General features: G+C 34.9%; 1 protein-coding gene across 3 annotated transcripts in view; it reads right to left on the minus strand.

The window, feature by feature from the left end:
* Positions 1 to 12,748, minus strand: part of ROCK2 (Rho associated coiled-coil containing protein kinase 2) — a 100,337-nt gene that overhangs the window by 19,661 nt on the left and 67,928 nt on the right. For 2 of the 3 annotated variants that reach the window (XM_040597809.1, XM_040597811.1), the window contains exons 6-19: positions 11,911 to 12,055; positions 9,822 to 9,960; positions 8,044 to 8,135; positions 7,060 to 7,219; positions 6,398 to 6,461; positions 6,228 to 6,239; positions 4,531 to 4,610; positions 4,127 to 4,175; positions 3,270 to 3,405; positions 3,049 to 3,140; positions 2,556 to 2,802; positions 2,129 to 2,235; positions 1,299 to 1,458; positions 66 to 226 (exon numbers count right to left, since the gene is read on the minus strand). In XM_040597809.1, the coding sequence (XP_040453743.1) occupies positions 66 to 226; positions 1,299 to 1,458; positions 2,129 to 2,235; positions 2,556 to 2,802; positions 3,049 to 3,140; positions 3,270 to 3,405; positions 4,127 to 4,175; positions 4,531 to 4,610; positions 6,228 to 6,239; positions 6,398 to 6,461; positions 7,060 to 7,219; positions 8,044 to 8,135; positions 9,822 to 9,960; positions 11,911 to 12,055 (1,644 nt within the window). The remainder of the gene's footprint in view (positions 1 to 65; positions 227 to 1,298; positions 1,459 to 2,128; positions 2,236 to 2,555; positions 2,803 to 3,048; positions 3,141 to 3,269; positions 3,406 to 4,126; positions 4,176 to 4,530; positions 4,611 to 6,227; positions 6,240 to 6,397; positions 6,462 to 7,059; positions 7,220 to 8,043; positions 8,136 to 9,821; positions 9,961 to 11,910; positions 12,056 to 12,748) is intronic. The other variant, XM_040597810.1, reaches the window with a different exon arrangement.

Raw genomic sequence — 12,748 nt, forward strand, 5'->3', positions numbered from 1 at the left:
GGGAAAATATTTGGACATTGAAAACCAAAATTCCACTCAAGACTCCTTTTGTCAGTATTCCTTACATCTTCATTCAGTATATCCTTTTGCCTGAGGAGCTCATTGATTTTCTGTTGTGATTGCTTGAGATCACAGTCCAACATGGAGCGCTGCTTTTCAGCTTCTAACAGCCGATTTTCTACTTTTTGCTTTAAAGCTCTCTCTTCCAAAAGTTTCTTCTCCATTTCTGTTAAGTAAGAAATTTAAGATGTCAGTCTGTGTAAACCAGGAGATTCTGGAGGGCAAGGGAAGACACCTATTCCATATTAACAATAAGCAACATGTTTATCCTTTTAACACTGAAGAGAAAGATTGCTGACAAATGATTCATTAAATTTTTCACAGTAAACCCACACCCAGAGGATGCTTTTGCAAGCATTCCTGACTGACAGCTATTTCCTACTTTTCAGTTTCAAGATAACTTTCAGTTTATCTGCAACACATCTGAAATGGATAAAAAAGGCGGATTTTAAAAAATAATCCATCTAAATCTACTGAAGTGTTACTTTGACTATGATAACTAGAAATCGTTTAAAGAGTTGAAGCTGTTCAGGAACCTGATATGCCAAGTGATTCAGCCATTATTACTGAATTGTTTCTGCTTCTTTTGAACATCTGCATGCTCAAAATTTTTGTGAATGCTCTGCAATTGGAAGCACAGGATCTGTAGGTAGCTTTTTAAATAGCTGCAATAAACAAAACATTTAATTCAAAAGTAAAAGCTACCTTCTGGAACTGTTTGGTAATTATCCCTCCCTCCAAGAGATTTCCATTGTCGTGAGATGCACCAGAATATGCACAGTGACTACAGAAGTGTAGCAAGGGCTTTGCCATTTCTAACTCTACCTGGTCTACATATTTAAATCATTAAGCTGCTGACACGTTTTATCTAGGACAACACAAAAAAGTATGAGTACACTGAGTAAGAACACAAGACAAGCTCTTAACAAAAATGCTTCAAGCAGTTTTAGTAACATAAATGTAAGTAAAATTAATTCAGAATACACTAGCACAGAAAATTAATTAGTGTTGTGTGCAATGGAGAACCTGTTCTACTTTGAGACTAAACCAGTGTGTCTTTAAGCTAGCAAAGCAAGAATAAAGAGACTACAACTGATTTTTATGACACTAATTATGTTTTAAAAGAGCAGTGGAATCAAGGAAAAAAGCCTACACTAAGGCTTTCACTAGCATCAAAAGATTATACGATCTGCTTTGTATAATTTACATGAAGTCCAACTGTGATGTCAGATACATACCTTTCATCGCTTCAGATTTTGCTTCCTCTATAGATTCATAGATCTTATTTTTGTCTGCTAATCGTGCTTTTGTGGCTTTATGCTCAGCTTCTTCTTGTTCAAGGTTCTGCTGCATAACTTTGAATTTATATGTCATATCTATTTCCATGTTGCTTTTTTCCTGTTAAAGAAAAAATTACATTGAAATAAAACATTAAATACATCAGGTTAAAGACAAAATTTTGAACAGTAACATGCTGCTTGGAAGTATGCTAAGAGTGGAAACAAGAGCTCAAACTGTAAGGAGCTACATGAGAGCTCAATTCTACAAATGTTTTTCTATGGATGGCAAAGTGCTCTGAAAATATACAAGGACATCCCTAGTTGCAAACAATTGCAGAATCACTGCCTTAACAACCCACATTCCGTAGTAAAAGTGGCTCAAACATTAAGTTTATTGATTCTTTTTTTCAATACTTTTGTTTCAATGACAGCTCTGTCAAAAAATATTAGCAGAAGCTTTTTGATTTTTGGCAATACTGAGTTTAAAAAAAAACCAACAAACCCAGACGAAATGAAATGTTACTACTGCACTGTTAAGCTACACGCTGGAGTATATTATTATGTACTTTAGACGCATAATGTATTATGATCATAAAAGAAACAGTATCTTTGTTTCCGCACTTGTCAAATTGCAAAAACAATAAAGAAAAATTAAGAGAAAATAATAAACACTGAAAACAAGGCTTATTTTTTGCATATATTTTGTCTCCACGCCTCAAGTAATGAAAGGGTAAATTTAAAAATTCCCTAAGAATTTAACACCAGCGTTCACTTAGAAGTGCTGTTACCTTTTCTAAATCTGTAAGTTTTTCCTGCAATTGTCTCTTCTCCACTTCCAGTTTGGCTAATGCACTCTTTCCATTTTTCACTTCTTCTTCAAGGCTAGATATTCGACCTAAAAATTACCAAAACATCAATGAGGTTGGGCAGTGCGTGAAAAAAGATTGTATTTTATCTACTTAGAGATACAATTTTTCAAACGTAACAGTTCCTAATTCTGACTATTAAGAGCATCGCCCTTTGGGGTGATTCTAAAAGTTATTAATAACATTTCGTAAATGTTATCACACATTTTCTCTTAAATGTGTGTCCACACTTGCATACAGAACAGCACACTAATCTAGCCACAATCTGAAGCTTAACTAACATCACTAAAAGATATTTTTATTTCTGAAACAAGAAGGAAGCTTAACTTCAGAAGATTTGCAGGAATACCTTGTAAATCACTGATAATCTCTGATCCATGACTTCGATCTCTCCTTTCTGATTCTAGAGCTGACTGAAGATTGAGAAAATCCTTCTCCAGTTTAAGTTTTGCATTCTCTAGCAGGCAGTTCTTATCTTGTAGTTCTCTATTATTAGTTTCCAGCTGCTGGATTTGCTTCGTGCTTTCTGTCTGGTTCTTCCTTAACCTGGCTGCAGTATCAGACTCTGACCGCAGCAAAGAATTGGCTTCATCCAACTGAAGATTGATAAAAAACATACTTCAGAACATTTAAAATAAAACTATCACCATTTCTACTACAGAATTCTACATTTTATGGATTAAAGACATAAGGAGGAGTACACTTTAAGATTACTTTTGCACACCAACACACAAGAACTGCTTTTTAGAACTCTATTACACATTTCAATCTTCCTGCTACAAATAAAATCAGTACTTCAAACAGCTATTGTTGTAAAATACATATATATAAAGTTGGCATGCCTGTCTTTGTAGTTGATTGATTTTCTCATTGGATATTTGAGAGTTCTGATTCCTCTTTTTTAAATCTTCAAGTTGATCTTTCAAACTGTTAACTGTAACAAAAATAATTCAACATTGTTAATCACTGTCATGAAAATGCTTCAATTTGAACTTTAATTCATTTATTTTCTCTTTTAAAAACCCACATCAAAATGGAACCCTTCAAGCATGGTTCAACATACCCTCATTTTCCAAATTGCGTTTCTTATCTGCTTCATGTTCTGCTTTTCTCTGGTATTCTGTATTCTTATGCTGAAGAAGAGCCTTCTCTCTTTCTAACTGTCTGACTGCAGACTCTACATTCTTCCTCGAATTTATCTAGATTTCAAAAAAACACCACTAATTACATAGAGAAGTGTGGTATTCTTTAAACAATAAAAGGTCAGCTCACACCCTCAGTTCAGTTTGCAATGAAGAAAGACCCAGTCTGTTTGCCTGCCACAAACACAGTGTCAAATCCAGCCCCAGACAACTATCGCCAGGAGCTTTTACATTTTAAAGACTGAATTGATCTGATGAACCAGGCAAACCCGCCTAACAGCCACTCTGGAAGCACAAAAATATACATGTAATGTAAGGTCTTGACATGCTCCTGCATGAGCAATACATTGAAGTTGTACACATCCACTAAAGACAAGGCAAATTTGTAGTAGCGCTTAGGTGTAAGCTGGACAAGAAATAAGGTCCTTTTACTGACACTGTTTGAACAATGCAAAGAATGGCCTTCCTCTTCTAGTAACATTACTCTCACGTGTTTGATTTTCAGAATCACATATGGGATATTGATATCATGCTGTCCTCCAAATCAAAAACACGGTAAAAAACACATTCTGTAAACAAATGTGTAGTTGTAGTAGGGAAATCATAATTAAAATATTTTACCAGTGACAACAATTTCATGCTTGTGAATATCAAGAAATCAACTGGTATTACTTGCTATAAATGCACAGCTACTCAAAAGTAATTTGCTGTTTCTTAAGGAAAAAAGACACACAAACATTAAAGTTCTAATTCCAATAACAAATACCTACGGACATACCTCTTCATCTAGCTCTTTCACTATCTTCTCTAAACGAGTATTAGTAGACCTGAAGAAATTTGAAAAACATTTTTAAAGCCTGCTTATTATACAGAAATTAGAATGTTTGAATGCGTCTCACTGATTTTATGTAAGGTACTCTATTTTCAACAATCACATGAAACTTCAAGGACTGGGGAAATCACTCGAATACAGAGAGTCTTATGGAGAGTCAAGGCAAAATAAGAAAAAAGAAATAAAACAACAGTCACAGGAGCAGCAAGAATTAAGCTAACACTTTACAGTGAGGTCTGCTTGCAGGGTCAGGAATCCCCAGAGTGTATTAAAATGCTTTTAAGCATTCAAAAAAACAGGTGTAATAAAATTTCTTTATAAACATACCAAACATGTCAAAACAGTCTCACCTGTACTTCTGTTCTAATTCATCTTTGGCTTGTAATTCGTTACTGAGCTGTTCTTCTAGCTTGCTTAGTTTTTTCTGAAACTGTGTAAAACGTCAAAAAAAGCATGGCCCACATATAAAAATGCTATCACATGAAACAAGTGCAAGTCAATTAAATAACAAGAAAAGGGAAAGTGAGGAAAATTAATTCAATCATCCACTGTATTATTTTAAAACTATCACTAGAAGGTTACATCTTTACAAAATATTAATCCTGATGATTTTAAAGATACAAATGCATAGCAACAAAATTAGCTGCATGCTACATCAAATCTAACCTTCACAGAATTATGTGCTACAGATTGTGAGTCATAACATTTCTATGGCCACAGAATATTTTTACTGGCCCTTTGCTGTTCTTTTCTCTGTAGGCAGACACTTTCCACTGTAGCAGAATTTTTTGAATAGTCTTTTCTAAATGAAATTTAAAAATAAAAAGGCGAGGACATGACCAAATTGGACAATATTCAGAGACTATTACTAAGCATGTTCAATAACCTCAAATAAAGAAGAATCTCTTAGTCCAAATCATACAGAAGCTAACAAACACTCTCCAGGTCTGGGAATGCTTTGTTTTGCTTACTAAAATACTAAAAAGAGAGTGAGTCAAGGATCCAAATAGTTATGAAATAAATTATAAATAAGAAATTTTGGATTTGTGTCCTGTCTTCAAGCTTTCAAATACATTTATTTTCCTCCCTTCCCCCTCTTCCTCTACCCCTCAAACATGAAATGTAAAACTGTTGTTTTCTAAAACACTTTATAATTGTTACGATTAGAAGATTCTCATAACAGGGACACTGAAAAAGACATCAAAACTGGAGATTCATTGCTTAAGAAAATACAAATAAAAAAAGTTATCAGAAGTGAAATGCAAAATTTTACCAACTACATTTACTATCACAACATAAAGCAAGTAAGCAAGTATCACAAATGTGACACTGTGTTTTAAACAGCAGCAGCATTTCTTTTTTAAAAGGAAACTCTAAAACTAGGAATCTACTCAGCAATGACAGGAAGGAATGAAGTAGAACCTTATAAACATTTGCATTTAAATTTATGCTAGCCATTACATAATGCACTTCCTTTACTTATTTTTTTAAACTTTGAAAAGGAGTTGTAAGTTTTTAAGAAATGTTAGCAATATACTATCCACACTTGAATAATACAAATGTTTAAGTAACATAATGAAATAAGTACATAAAAATTCCATAGCATTCTCCTGACATCTGCAAATTTCCATTCAATTGTCAATCTTCAAAACTGGATAAACATGCTCCATACACTCAATTCAACTGAGAATATGATTTAAACATTCCATTAGCACTGCAGATGGCAATTTAGTTTTCTGAACTCTGAATAAATCAGACAAGTGTGGAGCCAGAATTCACAACTTTCCGGAAAGTGATGCTGTTTGTGGCAAACAGAGCCTTACACATTCATTTTCCAAACAAATTCTAGATGCCAAAAGAATTCAAGAAAAATCTGTATTCATTCATCTTTATACTACAGTACCACAATGCCTGAGTACAACTGCTTCAAAATACAACTGGTTTACTGTTAACAATTTGGTGAATAAACATTTAGGATATTTCACATTTACATATATTACGTAGTAATTTTTTTATTCCTTTCATAATTCAAATAAAACATACTTACCTCCTTACTGTCCTGTAAATAGAAAATATCATTTTTATTGAGGATCATTAAAAGACAAAAAGCCCCCCCCCCCAAATTTCTTGCAAACTTACTTCAGACTTTGCCTTTTCTTAACAGACTTAACAAAATTAGTTAATCATACCATTAATACTTACGAAAAAAACACTAACCTCATTTTTACTAGATTGCACAGATTCATTTTCTCTGCAAGACTGTGAGGAGTCACTTAGCAACCTGTCAAAAACAAAAACAAATCCCTCCAGCTCTTATTCAAGTTTTCAAAAACTCTGGCAACCTTGCCAATCAACTTGTTTTAATCAATTCTCTCAAGTCTTAATTTGTCTTACACTAGTCTCAGAATGAAGCCTGTTTTATTTCAGTATGAGTGCGTCTTTACGATTTGAATCTTTTCTTAAGTATAACCTATGTTTTCAAATCCATAGCAGCTTATAATTTTTTAATTAAAACAATTACTTCTCAACTATCCAAGCTGAGTCCTAACAAGCTATTATCTTGTGTAAACTTTTTTCTAAGGCTACTAATAAAAAGCTGGTTTTGAAATAAATTACAAATCTATCAGTATTTTAACCCTTAAAGATTTAAGAGGCTATGTAATTTTGTGCATATAAAAACACTGTTTAGTCAGTTATTGAAATAACCAGAATAGCAGCAAATGATAAATTCTACTTAAACTTTGTGGTTTTATCTTCACAATTAGACATACATGAATATAATGCAATGAATAAATTATGTACCTAGAGTGAAAAAAAGATAGGATATAAGAAAAATCTGCAGGTATCTTTCTAAAAATGCATATTAAAGTATCACATACAAATTGTCTCTATAGTAGGTAAATCCTATAAAAGGCAGCTGGTTTCCCACGAAGGCTTTGGGGATTGGAAAGGTTTCCACGTCTCCCTTGTCGTCCTCAATGTCATCAAAATTACTGCTATCTATATCACTGCTAAGCTCAGGAACAACAGGAGCAGCAGCTATAAAAAGGGGGAAAAAGATCAGCTTCACTCCAAGATTCAGCCACTTGCTATATACTGGTATCTCTATAGTGTTAAAAGACTGTAATATAAGCTGCCCTGCTAGTTAAACATGTATTAACCATGCAGCAGATCTGTAAATACTACTGTGAACATTTTTTTCCTTGAGAAATCTATTTTTACATTAGTTGCCTAATGCATAGGGTATCTAATGTGCAAAACGTATTTACTAAGGTAACCACATTTGAGAATAGAACTCTAAATACAATCATCATTTTAAGAAACTTCAGTAAATATATGACTTTAGAAGTTACCAGCAAGCTCATGATCTGAACTGACATACTTCGGCTTTTTTTACCTAAAGCTATCAAGTTCACAATGCCTTAAATGAAACGCAGTAAAACTTACAAGACCGCAGTCAAACCACTGTCTTAACTACCAGAATGTAAAAAAAAACCCACCCAACCAAAAAAAACCCCACCCCAGACCAAAACAAAACAACAAAAGCCATAGAGAAACAGAACCTAACATGCATTCTTTTTAGTTTGAATTCTGAAAGACCCAGTTCTGTTGTTCAAGGTGGACATCGATACATTAATAGCATAATAAAGGCAAGGGTAATTCCAGTAGGAAATGTATATTTACTAACGCTTATTGATTCAGTTTTTATAATACAAGTGATAAATATGGAAGTTTGAGCAAGATTCTTGACAGATGGACAATGCTTCATTTATATAGCTTAAAGTTTCTTTCATGACTACTACTGCAAATACGAATGAATAGATTTTTTCGGAAAAACAGAACTTTCAAGCTAATTTACTTACTCTCTCGAATGTTGTCCCAGTTCCACTGATCACTCTTGAAGAAAGGGTGATGCTTTATTTCTTCTACCCCTTTTCTCCCAAGTCGCACATCCCTAAACAGAGCAATTAAGCCAAATTCACATTAGGTAAAACAGCCCTTGTTTTTTGTTATTTAAATTCTGACTTGCTCATAAGCAGCAAATAAACTTTCAGTAGAGATTGTCTGTGTTACCCACATTAATGGTCAAACAACAAAAAAATTAAAACCCACCAGCTTCTGTTCTATAGTTTCTTACGCAAAATGTACTCTGCTTCTTAGCACAAACTCTCTCTGCGACTGCTAAAATGTTCAGAATTTAGAGTCTGCCACGTGGGGAGTAAAGCAAGAAAGAGAGCACTGAGGCAAAAACTAACAAAAAACTAAAAAAAAAACCAAAGAAAAAAAACCCAAAACAACAAAACCCCAACATCCTTGGGGGAAAAAAACCTGCAAAAGTTCCGTGTCTGCCAAACCACATGACCAACCTTAAGACGCAATTGAAGGAAGGTCTAACTTACTGCACAGAACAGCTATTCAAAGCTGGACTGAAACAAATATTTTAAGAATTCCATCCTCTGCCCCATAACTAACCCTGACACATCTTCTGCTGATATTTGCAGTAAAGTACATCTTAAGTGAAACAAGAAACCTTTAGTTTGACTAGAAAAATCTCTCTTTAAAACTGTCTACAAGAACAGGATATAAAAACAATGCATGTAAAAGTACTAATAAATCATAGGGTCGATACTTGTTCTTTAAGTGCTTCAGCAGTGATGATGCATATGGAAAGAAGGGATCTGTTTCAATTGAATTGCTCAAGCACTATATTAAACATAAACAGGAAGACGGACACACGTAGTGGAAGTACACCTCACTGCATTTAGATTATTAAATTCTACTCACATTTTCTCTCTACCCTTCAGCTACTGTAAGTGAAAAACACTGTTAAAGCACATCCTTCCTGTGTCACCACAATCTTGTGCAACAGAGCAAACAATCTCTCTTTGAATGCAAAAACCGTAATAAGGCAATTTTTTCCCCCTAATCCCTCATTCTATAAAAGCTAGATGTTCTGTTGTAGCCAAATTCAGGTGACCACAGGAAAGCTAAGAAGGCATCATCGATCTAGAGTTAACTATGCACCTACAGCATTCTTCTTTTAAATCAAAGCAATTGAGGATGGCCTCTGCTTTCGGGAACTAAAGAAAATGTAAGTGTTTAGGTTAAGGCTCAGTTCCACAAAGGGAGACCTCTAGGATCTATTCATAGCCAAAACAATATCCTTGCTGGTTTGTTAGCTGTATTTGTCAATTAATCCAACAAAGTAAATGAAAAACAGTTCTAACATTCTAAGAAAGCTTAAACAAACTCAGTAAATACATGTTTATTGTCATAAAAGTATTTGCTTTCATTGTTTTAAGTAACACCTGTTTAGACACTTGAGCACAATTCGGTCCCTGCCTCGGAGCTTACAAATTACTTTCAGTCTCAGAGATTTGTTACTGTATTATATACTGCAATTGGAAGGATCTGTCTGGCACAAACTGTGTTGTTAACAAGGGCTGTCAGAATTGCGCATAGAAATAAAATACAATACCTGGAAAAAACACCCCAAAAGAAAAACTAGAGAGCAAGACATTTTGCAGGAGAGATTTGAACAGAGATTAAGAGAACTAATGGAAGGAATTAATTTTTACAATGTGCATGTGCTAATACCACCCCAAAATAAAAACAGTACCAGAATAATACATGCATTTACCTATCAGTTAAAAAGGCACAGATAAGGTTCTTTGCATGCTTAGAGATTTCCACGTCATCCGGGAAATGTAATGAGTTCTTATGATCCATAATTTTACTGTATGTTCCTACTAGTGAGTCTGCATAAAAAGGAGTATCACCTGAAAATAAAATAGTAAATTAGCTGTAATTTTGAGTCATGTTCAAGTCACGTGAGTTTTTTGAAAAAGACAAAAGGTATAAAGAAAAGTCTACAAGCAGTTTTACCTAAAGTAGCCTTTTATTTAACTCCCCCCCCCACCAAACAGTAAAATTGGAATGCAGTGTTCAAAATAATGTATGTTACAAATGGTTCAGCTCAGTAATCAGAATGGTGCATCTTTTACATAAATCTTTTCTCACAACTAATTCACAGGTTTAATAGAGAAGGTGCTCTTTCCTCCATCCTGGTGTGCTGCATGCAGGTGGGGATCACTGGCAGGGCAGTCAGCATGCTGATCGCATGCTTCCAAAAAGATACTGGAAATTTGAAAAGCTCGGTACATGAAAAAATGTATGAACAGAACAACAGACAAAACCCATTCAGCTTTCAAATAGAATATAAATGCAACAATCCTACCTTTAGCCTCTTTCTGTCATTTCATGGCAAAATAAGAAATTAGTACACACAAGCTTGAATTAAAACTTCTAGAATTTTAGTAGATTCATTAGGTTACCATGCCGGTACCTTTGAGGGGGGGAGCACTGATATTAGGTGCTGCTTCTCTCCTGCCACACCTTCCCCTTCTCAATTGTCTTCAGTCTCAAAAATAGCTTTGAGTTAGACACCACCTCAAAACTAACCTAAGTGACTGAACTAATGTTAGGATTCATCCTGTGACAAACATTTTAGCTTTTAGTTTAGCACACAACAAAAAGCAGTATTGTTTTCACTGCATCTTTACTGAAATCAGAACAACAGGACGCTTTCCATGCTTTCTTTGAAGTACAATGCTTTAGAGGACAACAGGCAGAACCTGATATGTAAACACCAACAAAACCAGATACGGTGTGTTTTTTTCCCAACATGTGGGAAGTGGAGAAATTAAATAAGATTTCACTTTAAAAAATGTTCTCATTAGAAGCATAAAAAGGGGAGAATCCTCCGCCAGATACAAGGGGGACAGGGGGAGGAGGTTCAGAGAAAACATTCTGTACAGTGATGTCCAATATTTTAGTCACTGAAGAATTTTATTTACTGCTAAATTTGTTTATGAGAGACTATTTATTATGAACCATGTTTTTTCTAAGTCAAAATTCCTTAATTCTGAAAGACACAGTGATCGTAATATCATCATATATCCAAATATCTTTCCTGGCTCAGGATACCAGAAACATCACATCTGCAGTATTCCCAGAACATGCTGAATTGGATTTTTAATAATTATATGCTCAATTCCATCCTTCTCCAGACTATAACACTGATCCTTACTGTAGTTTAAGACGCAGATGACTCATCTTCTTAACAGATTATATTCTACGTTCGTTGCCATAGCAGTCCAGTATATTTTACTGGAAAATCCTGACTCAAACATAAAAGAAAGAATCAGGCCATACTTCCATAGTCATTCTGACCTAACAGAAGTCATTGCTAGTGCTGGGCAGAAAAAAAAAAGGGGGGGGGGGGGGGGGGGGGGGGGGGGGAGGATGACGGACAGACACACAAAAGGAAGAAAGAAGAAAAAAAGGAAGAGAAAAAGAAAAAGGGCAGTCCTGCCCTTCCCATTCCTTTCCCACCTCTGCATCCGTGAAAACTCAGTACTGCTCCTGAGGTGGCACAAATGTTCATGAGATGGTGAGGTAGCTGGTAGCTGACCCTGGTTAAAACTATTCTAAGAATTAGTTTTAAGCTGAACTGAGTCAGGGAACTAATCACTGAACAAGCACGCAAACAGCTGTTGCGGTGTAAGAGTGACAGAGAGCAAAGAGAACAAGAATGAAGCAACAGCATCAGGCAAAAGTCAGAAGCTGTTAGATAGTGAGGTACGACCAGTCCCCTTGCAGCAAAGTACAGCTAAAGGCACAATAAAGACTCAACAATAATCTCATTAGCAGAAGAAATTGCTACTTACCAACTAGCATCTCAAAAAGGAAAACTCCTACAGACCACCAGTCACATTCCCGTCCATAATAACCATCACCCCCTTGAGATTTCAGAACTTCAGGCGATATGTAGTCGGGGGTTCCCACAGCTGTATCACAGCGCACCATACCTGTCTGTGCAACAGTAAGAATTCAAATAGCTCAATTAAAATACCTCTGAGTCTTTAAATTATTTGTCTCTTAGCAACCAGAAAAACATAAAAAATATAGCCAAAAATATTTTTTGGTGTTTGAAAGACTTTTTACTCCAGAAGCAATATGGATTGAAATGACAATTCCTGGTAATGTGCTCTCCCTCTGCCTACTCTATCGCAGGTTTTCTTGATCACATCTTTCAAAAATTGACCAATTTTATTATTTTCAGTAGTGGTTTCAATATGAAGCTACACACCGTATCAGACTGCTCCTTATCTCACTGAATTCAGGGACAAACTTCCAAATAATTTTTATAAGCTATGGGTTCTAGGCTCTACATAGTAGATACATAACATTTTTAATTTAATTCAGAGAATAAATCAAGTTATAGGTAATTTTTATAGTCACACCTTTGTTTTTATTAGAAGATATGGGGGGAAAAAAAGTTTTTTTTAAAAATAGCAAAGCTTTTTTTTTTAAAAAAAGTAATTTTTATTAACATATTAACACAGTTTTATTAATAGAATGCTTCATCCTCTTTGCTTCACACAGAGACTAAAAATGCAGGGGCTAAATGACGCAGAAGCATCGTCAGATCTGCCAGCATGCTGGTTCAGACTTAGAAGCCTTGTTTCCTTTAATCAAATTCACTGCATTTGTTCCAGGGAGACC

The sequence above is a fragment of the Falco naumanni genome, chromosome 6 (assembly GCF_017639655.2).
Source record: "Falco naumanni isolate bFalNau1 chromosome 6, bFalNau1.pat, whole genome shotgun sequence".
NCBI classification, from domain to species: domain Eukaryota; kingdom Metazoa; phylum Chordata; class Aves; order Falconiformes; family Falconidae; genus Falco; species Falco naumanni.